Source organism: Astatotilapia calliptera, chromosome 8, assembly GCF_900246225.1.
Source record: "Astatotilapia calliptera chromosome 8, fAstCal1.2, whole genome shotgun sequence".
Taxonomy (NCBI): Eukaryota; Metazoa; Chordata; class Actinopteri; order Cichliformes; family Cichlidae; genus Astatotilapia; species Astatotilapia calliptera.
Window position 1 is genome coordinate 14,753,580 of NC_039309.1, and position 19,426 is coordinate 14,773,005.

The following is a 19,426-nucleotide window of genomic DNA, read 5'->3' on the forward strand; positions in this document are numbered from 1 at the left end:
TGGCTTGTCCTGTCTTATTTTGTCTCTTTACAGCATGCTGCTGATCCCCTGTGAGGTTATTCATAGACTCTTTTTTTGGGGTTTAGTTCAGATGTGTGTGAGAAAGAGTCAGGGCAAGGAAGTCTGAACATAAGAGATCAACAGCAAAACCCAAGTGGCCCGCTTATAGAGTTTGATGCAGATCACTCCAGACATCCCCCCTCCCCCCCCCCCCAAAAAAAGCACAACAAGAGGATGAATTTCCAGAAAACTGAAGGTAAACTATTACTTTTTTCACATTTTATTCATTCCAATAAACCTACTTCAAATATACATATTTAATCAAGATTAGAAAAATAAATATTTCAAAACACTAAATGTCACGGCTACAATAATGGCCACCACTCCACAGAGCAGAATGGAGATTTGGAGTAATGAGTATCACTGCTGCGGGACATAATGAAATTAAATACATAAAACTGCATTTCATATACAATGACTCCCAGCTATAAGGAGTGTAGAATAGTTTATACTGGGGCTCAATGACGCAGTAAAAACACCTAAAAAAAAATTAATGCTGAGGAGTTTTTCCCATGCAACAAGTTAGTACAGTGAACACTGAGCGGAAAAAAAAGTACAGCACAGACTACCAAGTATTTTAGTGAACACAGATTCCTATTTATCCCCTTTTAAACAACTGCTCTTCTTAATTTGAGGTAAGTTTATAATATTTGCATATTAGAAGTTGTCTGTTATCTACTCAAACGCTAAAAGTGGAAAATTGCTTCTATTTTTTAACCGAATTAAAAAGACTGCTGTGGAAATGTTTGCTGGAAAAAAAAAGTCAAACAATCTAGTGCATGTGCATAGCAACTTCAATAAAGGTCACTTGGATTGCAAACGAGCTTTTTCTACTTGATGCGAAGCAGAAAAAACAAACTGACCTAATTGTGTGAAGCCAAATAGATATTTGTTAGTATTAATGTGAAGCTTTGAGCGGCTTCAATTCTCAATGTTCCTCGACTTCGTCTATCGCATTAGTCGTTAATGTGAATCTTGCAAATGTAAAAACCTCTCTGAAAGTACTTCCACAAGTAAAACCACTCACTTTTGAAATATATTATCCAAGAGATATAAATATTAATAGATATAAATTAGTGGCTGCATAGCATTAGGCTTGGTTTGTGCACTGGTGGGAGTGTTTTCATACCCATTAGGCCGAGAGCTAAATGACTAGGCTCGTTGGTGAATCATGTTAATTAATTAACGTAGCGTCCTGATGTGACAGTGTACTCATGTGGCCTTTGAGCTTTTTTTTTTCTTTTCCTGGATTATGTATACGCCAGAAGCAGCATTGGGATATGCAGCACAAGTCACAAGTCACAAGTAGCAGCCACAGATTATAGTGTTGGTACTAGGCACAATAATATGGCTGATAAAATGCAGCCTCGACAGTTTTTTCCTGGCACTGAGGGGACGACGACTATACAGTACATGTTCAGGATATCTGTGGACTCGTTTTCACAGCAAAGAAAAGGAGAGAAATCCAACCATAAAGTGGAATCTTGTGTGTGTATAATCTCTGTCCTTTTAACTGTGGACCGTGTGAGATGCTGGGGTGACGCCTTTACAAATGACAGCTGGGTGGCTGCTTTGGGACTTGGTGTAAAGGAGGTTTTCAAAAGTCACCCACCAAAAAAGTGGAATAAAAGAGTCAGCCACAGGTTCTTCCCTTCAGCTCTCCTCAAACTGTAAAAACACTGACTCCATGTCAGTCAGTACCTCCTCCTTCCATGTTTCCCGCCATCAGTCATGCAGGTTTTAGGCCGTAGAGCTGAATTGAGTGAGAACAGAACAGAAGAGTTAACAAAGACATTTTAAAACAGACGAATCCATCCATGTTAAAGTGCTCCAATCGCTTCTCTGATTCACCTGGGTCTGCCGTCTGCTTCTTCTTATTGTGATGAACTATCTGGTTCTCATTGGTCATCTTCACATCCTGATCTTCCACATAATTACTACAAGGCAACACAAGAAAAGGAAGACACAGCGGATGTTTTTCTTTAAAACTGTAGTGCCAGCGAGAAGCGGAAAAGGGCAATAAAACACAAAAGGGAGGGTTGACAAAGCTCGAAGTCAGGGAGAGGAGGGACTCTGGGGATCACAAGTCAAGCAAGTGGTAAGGAGGATGTGGGATGTTTGAGGGCACTGGAGGAATCTTCAGTACAGGGAGTGACCACAAGGAGGCAGCAGCACTGGGTTTTTACTATCCTGTTACTCACTGTTGACGGTGTCTGCTGACACGGGGGCTGAAGTGGAGAAGAGTACAAGTCTTTTCAAAACTACTGAGTTAATCTAACACAATTTGTCTGTAAATCTGTTTGATTGTCAGAAATGCAACAGGCCTGTCAAAAAGCATTTTACATGACAGATCACGGGTGTCATTTCAGTTCATGGGCCACATGCAGCTCAATCTGACTTCTAGAGGGTCGTACACCAAAAGCAAAGCAGCATTAAAAATACATTTAAAAAGTCCTCTCATACATTTTATCCATTTACAAAAAAGATGATGAGCAGTGTAAGATGTCTTTAAGAAGACTGTGGAATTATAAATCTCAGTAGGAGCATGGCTCCTTGGATTAACCGTCACACTTCAGTGTAGTATGGGATGACAAAGATAATTTGTAAGATTCTGGAAAAACACTTTTATGTTACCCATTCTTAACATCCTGCAACACAACCTCCTCTGCAAATTTCAGACTCTGCAAGGCGTCCAGTCGGCTGGCAGCCGAGTGCATGTCTGATACCCCTTTTCTAAATAAGGCAAACCTAAATAACAATCAGCATTTAGCCTGTAAGCAAGCAGCCGTTCATGAATTCATCTTTCCAAAAAAAAAAAAAAGATAAATGAATACAAAAAGCCTGAGTACCTGATGACAGTGTTCCTCTCTCTGTGAGTAATGTAGACGTCATCTGTGAACAGGATGGTGTGGTAGGGCACCACAGGGTCGCAAGTAGGCAGGATGCCTCGTGTCACTTGGCTTACGCAGTCCAAGATGCCATTATATACCAGGAGGTCATCCACCAGCAGCTGGACTCACGGAGAAACATGCACCATTAGTAAACAAACAGAAGCGATTGCTAAACCCGCAGCAGAGAGAGAAGTAGGCTTACCCCAAATTCTTTCACTCCTCTCTGAGGCGTCTTTGAGTAGTTCCACAGCTTGATCATGGACACAGTCACTGGATGATCAAAGATGACATACACACGGTTCACCTGCATGGAAACAGAGCATACACTCGTGTCAGCTGCAAACAGTCTCTCTCTTACACACTCACACACACACTGTCTTTCTCACCAGGCCAGGAAGCACTGGGGCTAACCACATGTGTCTTCCATCGTGGGTGCAGTTGACTCCATCTATTAATTTATCTGGAGTCCTCACATCACCGCTCACATTGTCCAGCACATTCACACTGTCTGGAAAAGCAGCAATGTCTGGTGGACGTAATGTTGAGGTCTGATCATGTTTATTAATATAAACACAGCTGCTAATTACCCACAACTTTACTCAGAGTTTCATGAGAACAGAGTTTTACAGTAGTCACAAACTCATTCAGAGATATATTATGTAAACCCAAATCAAATAAACTAGACTACTTTTTTTATTTGAACCCCTTGAATATACTAATAAAATGCACAAGTATAATTCACACTAAATATTATTTCAATTTGATTGTCACAGTTACCTATAAGAGTAAACAACCATGCACTACTGCTCGAAATCCTTATGTTCTTAGAGTAGGATGTAATGTTTGATCTTTTAAGAGGAAAACATTAACAGCTAGTGACTTAATATCTATCAACCTAAAGTGACCGATTTACAGTTGTTGTCAGAAGTTTCATCCAATCAACATAGGCATGAATGTCATGCTGCTTTTCCGGGGTGGAATGATCATACAGCATTTAATAAATCTTTTAAAAAGAACTGGGTGAACAAATTTGATTTTGTTTTGGATTTTCTTCAATTCACACAGCGTCTTTTGGTAGCCATAAACAAGCAGGTATAATTCTACCTCGATATTTGATCACCCTTCTTTGTTAGAGTTCATTAGCGTGACTTGTAAGAATTTTAAGTGAAGTCCACAGATTTTCAATAGCACTAAGGTTGGGGCTAGAAAAGGTCTTTGGATCTTTTGGGATCATTGCCCTGTTGGAACACCCACCGATGTCTCAGTTTCAACTATTTAGTGATTGATACTCCTTCATTATTCCATCCACTTTGTGCAGTGTATCAGTACCACCGGCAGCAAAACAGCCGCAATGTGTGATGCTACCACCACCACTATGCTTGACAGCTGGTACAGTGTTCTTAGGTTAGATAATCTCACTTTTACCTCTCCATACATACCTGCACTCTTGTCATTGTTACCTAATAGCTCAATCTTTGCCTTGCCTGGCCATAAAACTTTTCTCTAGAATGCATTTGGGTAGTCCATGTGGGAAAATGTTAATTTCACTCAAGCTTGAAGGTGTCAATTTTCGAGTAGGGCCTTCTTTCTTGGTTGGCACCCTCTCAGTAAGGCTCACTTCACTTGACAGTGACACTGGTGTGTCAGCAGGTTCCAGCTCATGGCAGGCTTGGCCCTTCATGGTTCCTGAACATCCTAACCAATTTACTCCCATATGAGGGTGAAAGTTTGGGTCTTCTTCCAAAACTTGTCAAAGTGGTGAGACATCTGAATAATTTGTACATATGTACAATTGTTTGAATCAACGGTCCTGGAATCTGCAGTTGTTTAGAAATGGCTCCAAGAGACCTTCCCAGCTTTTGTAAATCTACAGTTCTCCTTGTTGGATCTTCACTGAGTTCCTTGGATTTTCTCATTATTCTGAGTATTGGTCAGTCCACTGAGAGTTGGCAAACATATCGTTTTTTTGTTAGCAAAGAGAAACTACCAGTTGTAGTTAATCATGATCACTAATGAGAAGTTAACAGTTCTTGGCCTTGTCAAGTTAAAAGACATTGAAGAACCTTAATTAAAAGACAAAAGCGATGTATGTAAATAATTGTGAACCCAAATCTTTGTCTACCCAAGTCTTTAAAGATGCATGCTGCAAAATCATTCCACCCTGGGGAAAGAACAGCCGAAAGAAACCATTAAAAGTCCAAAATTACCGTGACATTTCTCCCCACGATGAGAGTATGTAAACTTCTGACCACAACTGTACACCACGCATTCTTAACCAGGCACCCATTTGACCACATTAACAGTAAACATTAACATATTCCAGCAAGTGAGGTGAATTCGAGCCAGTGAGGTCAGATGCAAGTCTGAATCATGAGAAAGGATACTGTTGTCACTGAGGCTGATCTTCTCATGGTTCTGATTGTAAAACTCAAGGCCGTTCAGACCAATGTAGTATGGATCTCCCCAGGTTGTTAACAGCTGGAGCTGAAAAATGACTGACAGGTGAAAGTCAAGGAAAAGACAACATCGAGCATTTTAGATCCAGCTTTTTCCTTTTCTAGCTGCTTAGAAAAGGAAAAAAGAAAGATAAGAACATTTTTACCACTTTACTGGACAAAAACAAATTTTCTTTAACAAGTCTATAATGTTCAGCTTTTGTTTAGAGTTCAAAATGTGTACAGTTACAGACAAATTATTATTCGGATGCAATGGGTTAAATCTTCCCACTACATTTTTAAGGCCTGGTCTTAATCTGATCCACCCAAATTCCAGGTGGTTCTTCTGGCTGGTGTACATTCACCAGTCTGAGGCATGGCCTGTGATTTTAACCACTTAATTGCATAACCAGCAACCTCAGAATAGCAGTCACTAACCACCAGTAACGAATCATTCATATGAAACAAAGGTTTTTGCTCTGCCTATGTTCACATTATTTCACAAAGTTAATAGTTCCAGAAAGAGTAAAATAGTAAGAGGTTACAGAGGTGAGCCCTGGCTGGCTCCTAGACCGAACGTGAAAGGAGGGCACATTGTAATGTCTGTGAGAACAGTGGATGAAAACACGAGCTCGATAAAGTGCTTAACTTATCACTTATCGCTACACCAAACGATATAGTGATTTTTCTGTGTTAAATACATACTAACCTGTCAGCCAGTTTTCACTGCTATTTTCTGATATGTGGAAAGGTTTTGCGCAATATCACAACACACTGAAATGACTGGACACATTTCTATTTCTCCTCCAGCCAGACATTTTCCTTCTGTAAGCTCTTGATGAGCATGTGCATGCCAGTGGTGTTGCCAAAGCAACCAATGCAGATTATTTAACGTGGTCTGAACTCAATCTGATCCGTGCATTTAAAAAATATCCACAGAACATTTTTGGACCAATAGGGCAGACAGGAGCACAGCATGCATAAGCATGTGTGAAATCTGTTTAGAAAAAGGATACACCCACAAGGCATGATGGGAGCCTCATAGTCCATGCTGGGCTGTTCTTGTTTCTTAGAGTGTCCTCTGAATTAAAAATAAAGTTATAAATAAGGAAAGGCAGTTTTCAGAATTTCTGATGAAACAGCAGTTTTACTCAAACTCATACTCTGGGCTTCACCTGTGGTAGTCTTCGTTACTCCCGTTATCAGCTGGAGTCTGGAGAAAGTCAACAAAGAGAATCTCCTGGGCAAAATCAAAGTGACAATTGCCCGGTCCCTTCCTGATCAGTAATCCCTCCGTTGGTGAGACAGGAACATCATCCAAGAACAGATGAATCAGTTTCACCTGAACCAAACATGTGGACATTTTTATGTTTTCTAAGATGCATAAAGTGTTCTGCAAAGAACTTCTGTGGTTAAAAATAAAAATCTGTCACAATAAGTAATCCATGCTTTGCAGCATTATACACAGTCATCACTTTTTCAGCACGTACTGTTCTTTGTACAAATGAGAAGTCAGATTCACAGCTTCATAAATCCATATTAAGGGTGTCATACAGTGTGTTTACATACATTAATTTTCATAAAACACTGTAATATTGTTGTTATTTCTCTCACACAGTATTTTATCTCTTGTCTCTTTAAACCCTCCAACCCCAGAAGGGCCCAGTCTACATTGATTGGTCAGCTAATATGTGGTCTGATACTGCATGTATTAAAACTGGACTTTGGGCTTTGTAACCACAGACCTTTTATAACCGCAAAGCAGAATATGGCCTTAAGTAATATGTGAATTATACTTGTTCAAAATTATCAGCTGATCTGACTCCACTTGAAGGAAGTGGCACTAATTCAGTTCACAATATTTTGTTAATTTACAAATGATCATGTAAAGTACGAAATATCATAAACACGTTAGTATTTGAAGTAAACTTTATTCTGCATCATAACAAATGTGGGTTCAGCCTGGCAGAAACTGTCTCACCCCTCTGTAAGAGTCCTCAGGAGACTTGTTGTAGTTCCAGAAACGGAGACCAGCGATGGTCTGGGCCTTGCTGAAGGTAATGGTCAAGGTGTGGGACTCTCCATAGGAGAAAGGAATCAGCCACATATGCTGGTCATCGGTGGTAATGTTGTGGCCATCAATAAGTCTAAATAATGACAGTAGACATTATACACTGTATCTTACATAATAATGATGTAATCTTTGCCTGGACTTTAACTGTAATATCAAAGGGCATGTTACATTTAGTGTCAGGCATACTTATCAAGTGTGCGCAGGTCATGTCCATAATCAGGTAGGTCGTTGAGGTCCCTGGGTGAAGCAGCGATCATACTAAGATCTAAAGGTAAAGTCTCTCCATCCTTCCCCACGATCTCCAGTCCTGTCAGGCCCATGTAATGGGGGTCGCCCCATGTCAAGGTCATTTCCAGTCTAAGGCCTGGGATTAAGACAGACTGTAAGCATCCAGAAACATCCAAAACACAAAGCCAAAAACAGAGAGGCAACCATAATATGACAGGATATGACTGATGTACTCACACTTTCCTGTGTGCATCCCAGGAATGAGCTCTAAGCTCTCTTCAGATTGGCTCATAGTAGAGTTGAGTTGAAGTTTCAGCTAAAACAAAACAACATTGCATTTAAAGCATAACTGTACCACACAGTCCTGTTGATGCTGTGGCTAGTTTGGCCTTTGTGCCTGTCTGCTCTGATCATTTGGGGCCACATAATGAAAGTCAACTCTGTCACACTTTGGAATAAGTTGCTTTATGAATTTATGATTCAAATTCTCGAATGAGACCAGTACTTACAGTGAGGTCTTCCTCTCTGAAACCAGCCTGGGTAAAAGGTCGTTCCTCTCCCTCTCCATCAGCAGTGCGTGGTCTCTGCAGCTCCTCCTCATACACCATGCTCTCAGGACTTTCACCTTCACTAAGGAAGGTCTCATCATAACGAGACATCGCCTCCAGTATCTCATCATCAGTGGTGAAGAGGATAGTGTCGCCAAACTGGTCCAGTCCTGAGCGCATGAATAAAGGATAATTTGGTCAAAAAAACAACACACAATGGAGCATAAACTCTTGTGAAGTTGTTCTGATCAGATACCTCCAGAAAGAGTTCCAGACGCTTTTGCAATCTCCCCCCTGAAGATGCACCTTCCATCCAGAAGCATTTCTACCTCTTTCACGCCTCGGAATGAGTGGATGCGCGACTTGTTGTAGTTCCACACACGGATCATGGCCACTTTGTGGGGCACTGCAAAGTCCATGAAAATGGTGTGGCTACAACCAGGAGTAAATGGGGCTAGCCAAAGATGCATGTCATCCTGAGTCCGATTGATGCCATCGATTAAGTTGGTGACTACGCGTGGATCCTTGCCGTATGCTGGGAGAATGTTGATGTCTGGCGGGTCAGCGTGGATATGAACAGGTCGGAGAGGCTCTCCACTAGAGCTGAAAACCTCCAGGCCGTTGAGACCCACGTAGTGACGATCACCCCAGGTGGACAAAATGTTGATTACCAGCCTTTGGCCTTGCGGCAACACTGGAATCTCAAACTCGTCCTCCCGCTCCATGGATGGATCGTCATCAGGGCCTTCGCAAAGTGTCCCCTGAGTGGTTAAGGAGGACAGAGGGCTTCTGGGTGATGAAGAAGAGATGGGTGGGACTGTGGGTGGACCACAGCCCTGGCGCTGAAGAAACTCATCAAATATGTCGCCTTCGAACGCCATGTTGGAGATGCGTCCACGCTGACATTGGTTGAACTTAGTGAGTGAATCCCAGGACTCCATGAGGGTGTCATCCTGCTGACTGTGCAGCCGGGCCCGAGAGCTACTCTGCCTTCTGCTAGCACTCACCAAAGACATGGGCTCATCTGGAGAACACACAAACATTAGACTATAAATTACTAACAAACCAAAAGGAAAGAAATTAGCCTGTAAGAATTGTCCGACATCAAATATAACTAAAATCTACAAGTCTGTGTATTTCACTAAATATCCACTTAAAATTTTACATAAATGAACCCAATGCAAATGAATCAGTAAGATTAAAGAGCAGTAATATATTTGCCAAAGTGATCAACAGCAAAAAGAATGACAATGATTAGATCAAACAAATGACTGCCAGTAAGGTGAGAATAGAGACTCTAGTTAGCTAAACTATATACATATTAATGTTATTCTCCTAAAGTCTCCAAAAGTATATTCCTTTGTATTTTTAATCAGTGGATACGATTTCCTTTGAAAGGACTGATAAGGTAATGAAAACTCCTACCCTGACCGATGATACCCTGATATTTTTAAAGATGAAATAGAGCTAAATTTATAGAAAGGCTGGAGTAGCCATATATACAGATTTGTCTCTCTGTTTCAGTATGAAAATTCTGACAATGCATACCAGCGTTTGTCAGTGCTGTAGCTCTGTGGTGTTGTTCCTCTGTCTGCCTTACACTGGCTGTGGAGTTTCTGAATGAGCTCCTCCGTCCGCTGATGGGCCTGTCTGACCTTTGCTCCCCGACCTCCTCAAGCAGGTCGCAGCTCAGGTCCAAAGAGTCAGCCTTCCACTGAACCCCATTCGCCGTCCTCTCCGCCCCTCTGCACACACGCCCTGGGTTACATGGCAACTCTGGGAGCATGGAAGAGGATGATGCTGATGGCTGTTTGAGCTCTGAAGAATGCTGGGGTACCAGCCACCGTGGCCTCTCCCTGCTGGTCTCACATCCCTCTGGAGCACCTCTGTTCAGAGGCTGCAGCCACTGCGGGGCAACCCGTGAGGAGGATGGCTGGGTGGTGACTGTTTGCTCCATGGGTGCAGACTGCTCCACCTGCTGCCTGAGAGAGTGGGTCTCCTCTGAGGCAGACAGGTCAAAAGAGCTCCTTTGTATCGAGTGACGAGTAGAGGATGACACTCCCACAGAAGCAGTGATAGGTGGTAGTGGTGTATGTGATTTCTCCTGCATGTCTACCACATTCTGGCCTGCTGTGTCAGACAATGCATTCAAACTTTGGTATCTCTGGGAGATGCTACCCTCTCCACCCTTACTGTCTTCATAGCAAAGGGGAGTGGCCCCTCTTAGACTGTGTCCTGAAGCCACAGGGCTGGAAAACACAGAGTCGGAGACCTGGCAATCCTGAAGATCAATTGTGGTGCTGTAGTCAAAGACTTGGTTGCCACAGCCCTTCTCCAGCTCACCTTCAAACACCAACGTGCTGTTCAGGTACAGCTTTATATGTCGCGCACCTACGTCAAGCTCCTGGCAAAGATACAGCACATCAGTTTACAAGCGTCTTTAATTTAGGATGTTTAACAATTTCAAAAGCATTTGATTTTAAGCAGTAAGTTATGCCACAAAATGAAGAAATAATGATTTTCACATTTCAATTCTTCACAGAATTAACACCAAACATTTGAGTGAAGCTCAATTTCATAAAACACACTATTGACTAACATGCTCTAGCTAGCTGCTAATTAGTGCAACTGCGACCTTTTGATCCTCTAGACAATAAACCACTATGAACCCAGAGAAGTCTAGAAAATACTCCAAACTCCTTACCTTACAGGCTCTTATTCACAGTCCGGTACAAATATTGCTAAGTACTAATGGTCGGTGTAAACTAGGAAAACCTGGGGTCTTTGTGCCCCCTTCTTAACAGCAGAGACGCTGACAGACAGAAGCCCATGTTACACTAATCCTCTGAGGCTAATCTCTCACTGTTCCACATTTGGACAGACTGAGTGGCAGCTCAGACAGCCACTGCTTAAAGAGCAACGCACCTGTGACGTAACCAAACCAACACAGTCATCCACTGTTATAATGGAAACGCACAATCACGCACCATCTATCAGCTTGCAGCAGAAATCAAACAGTTTGTAACTGAATGTGTTGAAGAATTGATATAAAATTTATTGAATACACATACATTGAAGCTTCTGTTGTAGTTCCAGATTTTAATACAAGATATTCCAAAGTCTGGAGAGCGCTCGGTGTTCCTGATGATGAAGTAGAGCTGAATGGGTGGGTGGAACGGACACGTCCACATATGACGGTCTTTGGTGGTCTGTCAAACCAAGAGAAGAACAACAAAATGAAAAACAAAAACAGCAACTTATTCATAAGAAGGATGGACGGATATATAGTCTGAACATCAGTACTAGCTGATTGTGGCCTTGTTGGCTGCCAATGGTCTCTTGGCAAGTGCTGTGGCATTTATTGATGGGAGCAGCTGATGTTTAGTTGCTGTGTCACACAAACTTTGTGCTTGTTAAACTTTCAAAAGTAGTGCAATGAAAAACCATAAAGAACTCAAAACAGCCACTTTTTCATAATGGCAACTTATTTATTTCCCACAAGATGGGGAATAAATTACAACACACGCACACACAAACACACACACTACAGCAGAAGAGACTGACCTTCACTTTCCCATTGACGAGCGCCCCCAAATTACCAGGAAAGTCAGCATTCCTGATGTCTAAGTCATGAGGCGACACATAAAGCTTCTTGTTTCTAAGGCAGAAGAACTGCAACTCAGTCAGCCCGACCTGCAGTGCGTTCCCCCAGTTTGACAGTATCTCCATGGTAACATACAATGCAGGTGTGTACTCTGGTGACGACTGCCTTCTCTGCAACAGCGATACAAAACATTAAGACAAGACAAGGCAAGACAAGACAAGATAACCTTTATTAGTCCCACATGTGGGAAATTTGTTTTGTTACAGCAGAAAGCGGGCAGTTCAGAGGTATCCCACCCAACAGCATCAGGATTATTCATTCTGATCTGGGAAAGTGTGTCATTAGCTCACCGGCTGCTTGGTGTAGTCTGTTTTCACACTTTGAGGGATGCTGCAACCAGGTCCACCTTCAAGTTTCTCCAAGGCTTTCAGCAGTTTCTGTTGTTGACTGAATAAAAGAATGACAACACTTTAGCTTGCCTGCTCTGTTTATCGTTCCATTTATTTATTTATCCTCAATCTTCATATTAACGCAAAGCACTGCAGTAGCTAAAGCCATACATAATTTCAAGGTCATTGGGTATACACTCATTGTTATATTTCAACCAGTAGGTGTTATAACATCAAAGCATTTACCGAATTGCCACAGGCAATAACGAGATGTACTAGGAAGTGAGATTAATGAGTCAGCAAGGTATGCTGAGCCTAAAGTCAGACTATTTTGATGTCAGGTGGCTCCTTTTTTGGATACATCACCATAGTAACTTGTGCTGGACACTTTATACGCTCTCACAGAGGACAGGTTCAATTACCACCAATAAAACTGGGTGTAAATGCAACATTTTCACTTGTTCTTTTCTTGCTGATGTGTTCTATGAGTTATACAGATTTTCTGCAGATACACAACCTGTTGAGGGGAACATTTGTAACACCAACAAACAAAGCTGTGAAGTCACAGCCCGCTTGGTCTGGTAATAGAGCCAACATAACACAGAGTAAAGACTCTTTGTTGTTTATTACAAAAAAATATTCACACAAGAAGATTAGTTTCACTTTGTTATGGCCAAAAATTAAACTGATTTCAATGCCTCCTTGATTATGTATTGGGTTAGAATTGAATTTGTGTCACGCATCAAGTTTAACTGGATCATGGTTGAACAAATATTCCAGTGTTTCCAACAGAATTGATTGAATTAGATTGCATTTACACACCATATGCACGCAAAAGGAGGCATGTATGATTTTTTTAAAGAAACTGATAAATAATGTCATATACATATGGTGCAATAATCTGCCTCTACAGTAAGTTCTTCATCATGTGAACAGACTCCACTTCCACTGTCTTAAACTGCAGCTGGTGAAACAGTCCTTGTTCTGCTCTACAGGCTCTGTGAACTTTGAATGGTAGCCCATGAACTAGTTTTGCACCTGCAGCAGGTTCTGGTTAGAGTGATCCTCCAGCTTGCAGCAAATCTACAGCACAGAGCAAGCACTCCTCTCTCCAGCTGCAGTCAAAGATGTTAGTTAAATCTGATGAAATGCCTCAAGAAATGTCACAAAATGAACCTGATCAGTCTGTCAGAGAGAAATGGGAGACAGCTAGCTGATTAGCGCTCACTCACCCAGAAAATAAGGCAGTAGCTGCCCACTGCTGTCTTACGTCATTCTCTCAGACAGATGCACGTTTTTTTTAAATTACAAATATCTCTGGTAATGTCTCTGACTGAAGTAGGCATTACTTGATCGATTAATGTTTAGTGGAAGAACAGTCCAATAACATGTTACACATGCCTTTTATCGTAGTGTGCACATATGGCCTTAACTGAAAAGCCTGGGATAACAAAGAAAGTTAATAATCACCATCATAATACCTATTCTTTGTTGCTGGGCTTATAGGTTCTGTTGAACCACCTACTGCAAAGAAAGTCCAGCTATGTTAGGGGCGGCCAACTCCAGGCTTCGAGAGCTGGTGCCCTGCAAGTCTTAGATAACACCCTGGGTCAAAACACACCATCATCAAATGATTAGTTTATTACCAGGCCACTGGAGAACTTCAAGAAATGTCGAGGAGGTAATTTAGCCATTTAAATCAGCTGTGACACATCTAAAAGGTGCAGGACACCGGCTCTCGAGGCCTGGAATTGGCCACCCCTGAGTTATATCAAAATTGTTTCATAGTACACTGTAACTGTTAGCGTTCTGTTCCTGAGTGTTTAAGTATCTTTTTCTGTCACCATACCTGGGACCCATGAGTGTGATTCTCTGCATGGCCAGAGTGACATTGTTGTCATCCTTGTTGTGAGTGTTGTAGTGCACTAAACCATTCATCACCTGATGTCCCTTGACCTAGAGGACAAAGAAACCAAATCAAACCGATGTGAAAAATATATGTATGGGACAAGATTCACATGTGAGTCAAATCCAGGAAAATTCAATTGAATAAAATCAAAAGTAGGCAAAGTATACAGTTACAGATGAAAATGAGATGTAATAACAGATGTAAGAAGTGAAGTGTGGCTCAGGCAGACCGTGTGTCGACTGAAGAGCTCTGCACTCTGCACTGGGTTGTTTTCTCTCTGTATGGCCTGGCGTACCCTGATCGCAACCTCCTCTGGGTCCCGGTCCTCGACAGAAGACTTTCTATTTGCCGACAGCGGCCTCTCCACCCGACTCCTCGGCCCTTAAGCAGAAAATACACATTTTTTATCCAGCAACAATCATGTGGAATGGAATATCTCAGCCACATTTTCATTCAAAAACGGGAGATGAGTTTGTAAAACATGACTTACTCTGACCTTCCCAGCTCTCTTTTGAAGGTGGCCTATCTAATGTCTTGCTCTTCACCAACATAGGTTTGGTGGGTATAAAAGTCTCAACACTTTCTTTCCTTTTTGCAGACAGTGAACGCTCGATCTTACGACCTGGAAAAATAAAGTGTGGCATGAATAAGGCACGGCGGGACCACGGAGCGACGTTCAGAGCCAACTTTATTAGATTCACATCACACCACACCACCACCAACCCCTGAGTCCCCGTGTTTTAACACGGCGGGCGTGATTGCGGATGCCGTGCAGGTGCGTCCGCACGGCACCGCAGACCACGCCCCACCACATAAAGGAAATTGATTAAGATCAGGAATAGATGCTTCTTTTCATATGCTGACAACATGCCTAAAGACATCCTTAGGTCAGTGCTGATGACGCAGAAAAGCAGGGGATGTTACCTCTCTTGCTTCGCCCTAAATCAATAACAAATTTCCATATTAGCCTACCTTTAGGTGAGGGTCCAAAGTCCAGCACAATGAGGTTCGCTGAGTCAAAATGGCTTTGGGAGCCACTGGGCCGAGAGCTGTTGGAGGATGACTTGGAGGAGGGGAGAGGCAGCCCCAGTTCATCCAGACTCTCTGTGCTCTCATCCCTCTCAATCTGCTCCTCTACCCACTCTTCATCTGACTCCTCCCCAGCTGAGCCACGACTGCTCCGTCGCATGCTAACCTCCAGGCTTCGACGCAAAACCTAGTTTGCAAAGGTCATCATTTATATATTCATCCATGCACAAGTCATCGTCCTGCGCACTCACAGGCACAGACCTGTATACTGACAGTTTAACCATCCTCGTGATTTGACAAACTACCACTAAAAAGTGAAATAAATTCCCACCAACAGGCATAAACCAAATTACGATGATTCTCTATATCTAATTCATCTTCGACAAGAAGACACAAAAAAAAAAAAACGCATACATTTTCATCCACTCACCTTCACTTCCTCAAGGTTGAGAAGTACCTTCTCACTGTGCTCCTGGTCTCCTCGGCTCTCAGGCCTGGAGCTGAAAGAGTGCGACACCTTGCAGGTGTTCCTCTGGCAGCAGGGACTACGAGGGGAGCGTGGACTGGAGCTCTGGATGAAACGTGATGATTGGATAAAGGGGAAATAGAAGAGATAGAGAGATGCTAAGTACTACAGACAGCTGCATCTGGCACATAGTCCCTCCCCTAAAAATAAAACACCCACACATACAGGCTTAGTAGGCATTGTTATGTCTTCACTCTACCTCCATGTCTATGCTTTCATAGGGCTCAAAATCATCAGAGTAGCGCTTTGTTGGGGAGATTAGCAAACTTGGTCCATCCTCTGTTCGAATTTTAACAGGATCCTGCACATATTAGAAAAGAGGAAATATCAAACATGTGTCCTTAAAAATAGGAAATGTCTATTTTTGCTGAACAATAAGTGTTAATACAGATAGGATAAGGATATCAGATGGCTGCACCTGCACCCATTCTTTCCTCTGGACCTTTCCTGGGGCAGTGTGGCTTCTCTTCCTGTGGGTCTGCTCCAGTTTACTACCGTCTTCAGTTAGCTGGTGGGCGCTTCTACAGACATCTGCCGATGAGTCACAGCACAGAAACGAACATGAGCAGCGTGCAGCAGACTAATGCCTCGGAGGAGAAGGAACACACAGTCACATACACAGATGGTCCACAGCACAGAGAGGAAGACGAATAAACTGCCTGCCAGCTACAACTGTCACTATCATTTATTCACTGGGACTGGACACGGGATCCTGTCACACAAACTACAAGCTGAGGAGTGGTGGCTATTAGCTGGTTTTCCATATGGTTCATGGGTGACAGTAGCAACAACAAAAAAAGAGCATGAGATAGTACCTTTGATTTCTCCTAAACATGACTGAACACTCAAGAATAATACATCTGCCTGCATGACAGATTCAGAAAAATTTAATAAACAAGAAGAAAAAAAATCAAGTGTTATATAAGAATATCTAGTTTTGAGTCTAAGTGCAAAAGCATACCTGCTGTACATGTAGGCCTCAAAGGTGGCTGTGAGGAGGGAGACCTTTGGTTGGAGCCCTTGGCTTGCTTCCTACTGGCTTCGGCATTGGCTCCATTAAGATAAATTGAAAAACCTTGCTCAAGCCGTTCCAACTCAATCTCCTTGGGGTCTTTGACTTTAAGGCGCTTTAAGAGCCTGGAGAACAAATAAAGAGCTAATAAATAGCTTTCGAAAATATAGCAAATCCTATCACAGTTTTGACGTGGCTAACAAAGGATTCAACATGACACATTCCAATTCCAGACTATGTTACTTTTTAAAATATATGTATTGTTTCTCAAGGGAAGGAGGCAAACCAATCAGAGCTCCAATTAGGCAGCACTGAAAGTCATGCAGGAGTTGTCCGTTTCCCCTGTGAAATCCAATCTGTCTCTTCCCCGGCAGCCTGCACTAACACTTCACCTGTTTTTGTGTTGGAGGGCGATTAAATATTCATCCAGAGTGTCATCTACAGCAGAGGCGAGCTTCTCTCCTTGGCACGTCTTACTCTCCTTCAAGAACACACACATCAGTAAACAGACACACACGATGAAAGGTCGGAAAGGCCTACATCAGCGGTTTGTGGGCAACAAATTGTCATAATACAACTCATTCTTGCACAGGTATGCACATTCACTTTATTGCGTGCATCACCACAATTATGCAAGCAACTTGCTCCTCCGCCGAGTGTGGAACTAAAGCTTTAGTGAAGGATGCGTAATGTGTCATGACACAGGGGTTACAGTTGGATTTAAAAACCATTTAGTCAGGATGTAGCCTAAGGTTAAATGGGTGATGGAGAAATGAATTAAGAAAGGTTTTATTGGTTAGGACCATAATAAAAACTGATTATTTGTAAAGCAGCACCTGATAACCTTAACACAGTATTAGTCTCTACAATATCTGCTGCTAAAGAGCCGCAAACTCTCAATTTTTATATGAAGCCACACAATTGATCATAGCAAAAGATACTGCCAAAAAAAAAAAAAAAAAATGAGCCCAAGCTGAGCTCTCACGCTGAAACTACTGACTCAGCATGGGCCAAGATCCCAATACTTGCATGGCTTGTCAAATTCAGCCACTTTTTCACAAAGGCAGCCCTACTATATCCTCAGTGGTGATCACATCCTGCAATAATATGTGCACAGTGCATGAAGTGTAGCTCTTTAGCTGTAGTTCAAGTGATGGATTGTAAAACGATATCTGTCACGTTAAACCAAAAATCCCAAAGTGAGGACCCCTACGGGTTCTACCACCCTGACAGCATACATCTTGTTCAGACATTTCTGCACTCAGCTGAAATGAAATGGCCCTTATTAAAAGACCAGATGTCTGCCTGCTTTAAGCTTAATAATGCTGGCTGCAGTAAAATTAAGCAGATTAAATAAAAAGTGGGTCTCGGAGGGAGCACTGGTTGACTGCATAACACAATCGCCTAAAGCTCATGCCGTTTCATTTGTTATATATTTTTAAAGAAACATGCAAGATGAACAAAGAAATCACAAAGCCTTACTCAGTTTCTACAAGTCAACTAGGCTACAGCATCTGTCAAGGTCAGGAGCAGAAGGGAGGCAGAGAAATGAGAAGCAAGGGTAGAAAATTCTTGTTAGTGACAGAGTATAGAGACAGGGTGACAGCTCAGATACTGGTGCACAAAATGGCATGCCTTTAGTTTAGAGTTTCATGGTCGTGAAAATTGCAGTGTTTAATGAAAAGTGTATCACGTAAAGTAAAATGGCAGATGATCTGAACTATCATTACCTCGTTATCCATCGTGTGATTGCAGATGATGCTGCTCACATGACCCTATCCCATATTTCTGAAGAGAGGCGATCACTCCTGCTCAAAACGTATCCCTCAAATCTGTGTCGTATTTGTCCATCACTGTAGCGGGACACACATGATAACCCTGAGGTTAGCCGTGACATGAAACCTAAAGTACCTTGAGTACAGCTCGTGGAAAATGTCGCCACACCCGCTGGCCGATTCAAGGGACCAAATACCAAACATTCACGATTGTGTTAACGTTAGCATCTTATTTTAAGCAGGGGTTGACCAAAACTCGTTTTAAACCACCCCAGGGTTTTGTTTTCATCAGCACTCGTGCACGGAGTTGGCTTGTCGGGTAGCGTTGCTGTTACAATAATTTCTATGCTATTAAGAGCTAACGAGCTAGCCATTGTTGACTATGTCAACTTTAAGCGAAAGATAACGGGTTATCAACCTCCTATGCGGTTGTATCGCATGAATTAACTAGTAGGTGTAGTGGCGCAGGCGACGTTAGCAAGCAGCCGATAGCTCAGTAAAAGCAGTGCTGACGTTCATAACTAAACTAAAAAAGCTAGCGAGTTAGCCTCCAACTACTATTAAAAGACAGATATAAACCTGCGTACCGTCTTCATAATCTCAGAAAGCCTTTACTTTATTTCGACTCTGATATATGCAAGAAAAATACTCACGGTCCATTTAAAAAAAAAAAAAAAAAAAGAGTACTTTGATAACCATTATCTTTGAAATTCACGAGCTTTTTAGTGGTTTCTCATGTGCCCAGTGTTGTGTTGGTTGGTAACCAGGATAGCTGTCCACCAATGGCGAGAGCCGCATCAGAGAGAACCACGCCCCTAACCGGTCCGCTCTCTACCTCCTGCTCCGACAAGCCTCCACAAAGCCTCCTACTGCCCAGCCACACTCCATCTGACTGAAAGGGTATTAAAGCACTGCCTATGACACCAACAGAGCAACACAGCAGAAA

The 19,426-nt window shown here is 42.3% G+C and overlaps 1 protein-coding gene across 5 annotated transcripts; it reads right to left on the reverse strand.

Moving 5' to 3' along the window:
- Window positions 1-302: 302 nt before the first annotated feature.
- katnip (katanin interacting protein) lies at window positions 303-19,386 on the reverse strand. 5 transcript variants are annotated; one of them, XM_026178873.1, is made up of 29 exons: window positions 19,134-19,386; window positions 18,436-18,558; window positions 17,098-17,186; window positions 16,655-16,830; window positions 16,112-16,224; window positions 15,893-15,994; window positions 15,598-15,738; window positions 15,111-15,354; window positions 14,629-14,760; window positions 14,368-14,519; window positions 14,079-14,185; window positions 12,191-12,287; window positions 11,801-12,010; window positions 11,308-11,445; window positions 9,785-10,640; window positions 8,493-9,260; window positions 8,198-8,406; window positions 7,926-8,004; window positions 7,647-7,824; window positions 7,368-7,533; window positions 6,562-6,728; window positions 6,403-6,467; window positions 5,336-5,446; window positions 3,338-3,477; window positions 3,154-3,255; window positions 2,910-3,070; window positions 2,262-2,288; window positions 1,912-1,997; window positions 303-1,813 (listed from the first exon to the last, which is right to left on the reverse strand). In XM_026178873.1, exons 2-29 carry the CDS (start codon window positions 18,445-18,447, stop codon window positions 1,755-1,757), a joined length of 4,887 nt encoding a protein of 1,628 aa, XP_026034658.1. In that variant the 5' UTR covers window positions 18,448-18,558; window positions 19,134-19,386; the 3' UTR covers window positions 303-1,754. The 5 variants fall into 5 exon arrangements, with proteins under 5 accessions (XP_026034658.1, XP_026034659.1, XP_026034657.1 ...); XM_026178874.1 differs by lacking the exon at window positions 19,134-19,386 and adding an exon at window positions 19,068-19,131 and having other exon boundaries at window positions 14,635-14,760; XM_026178872.1 differs by lacking the exon at window positions 19,134-19,386 and adding an exon at window positions 19,068-19,131.
- Window positions 19,387-19,426: the final 40 nt, after the last annotated feature.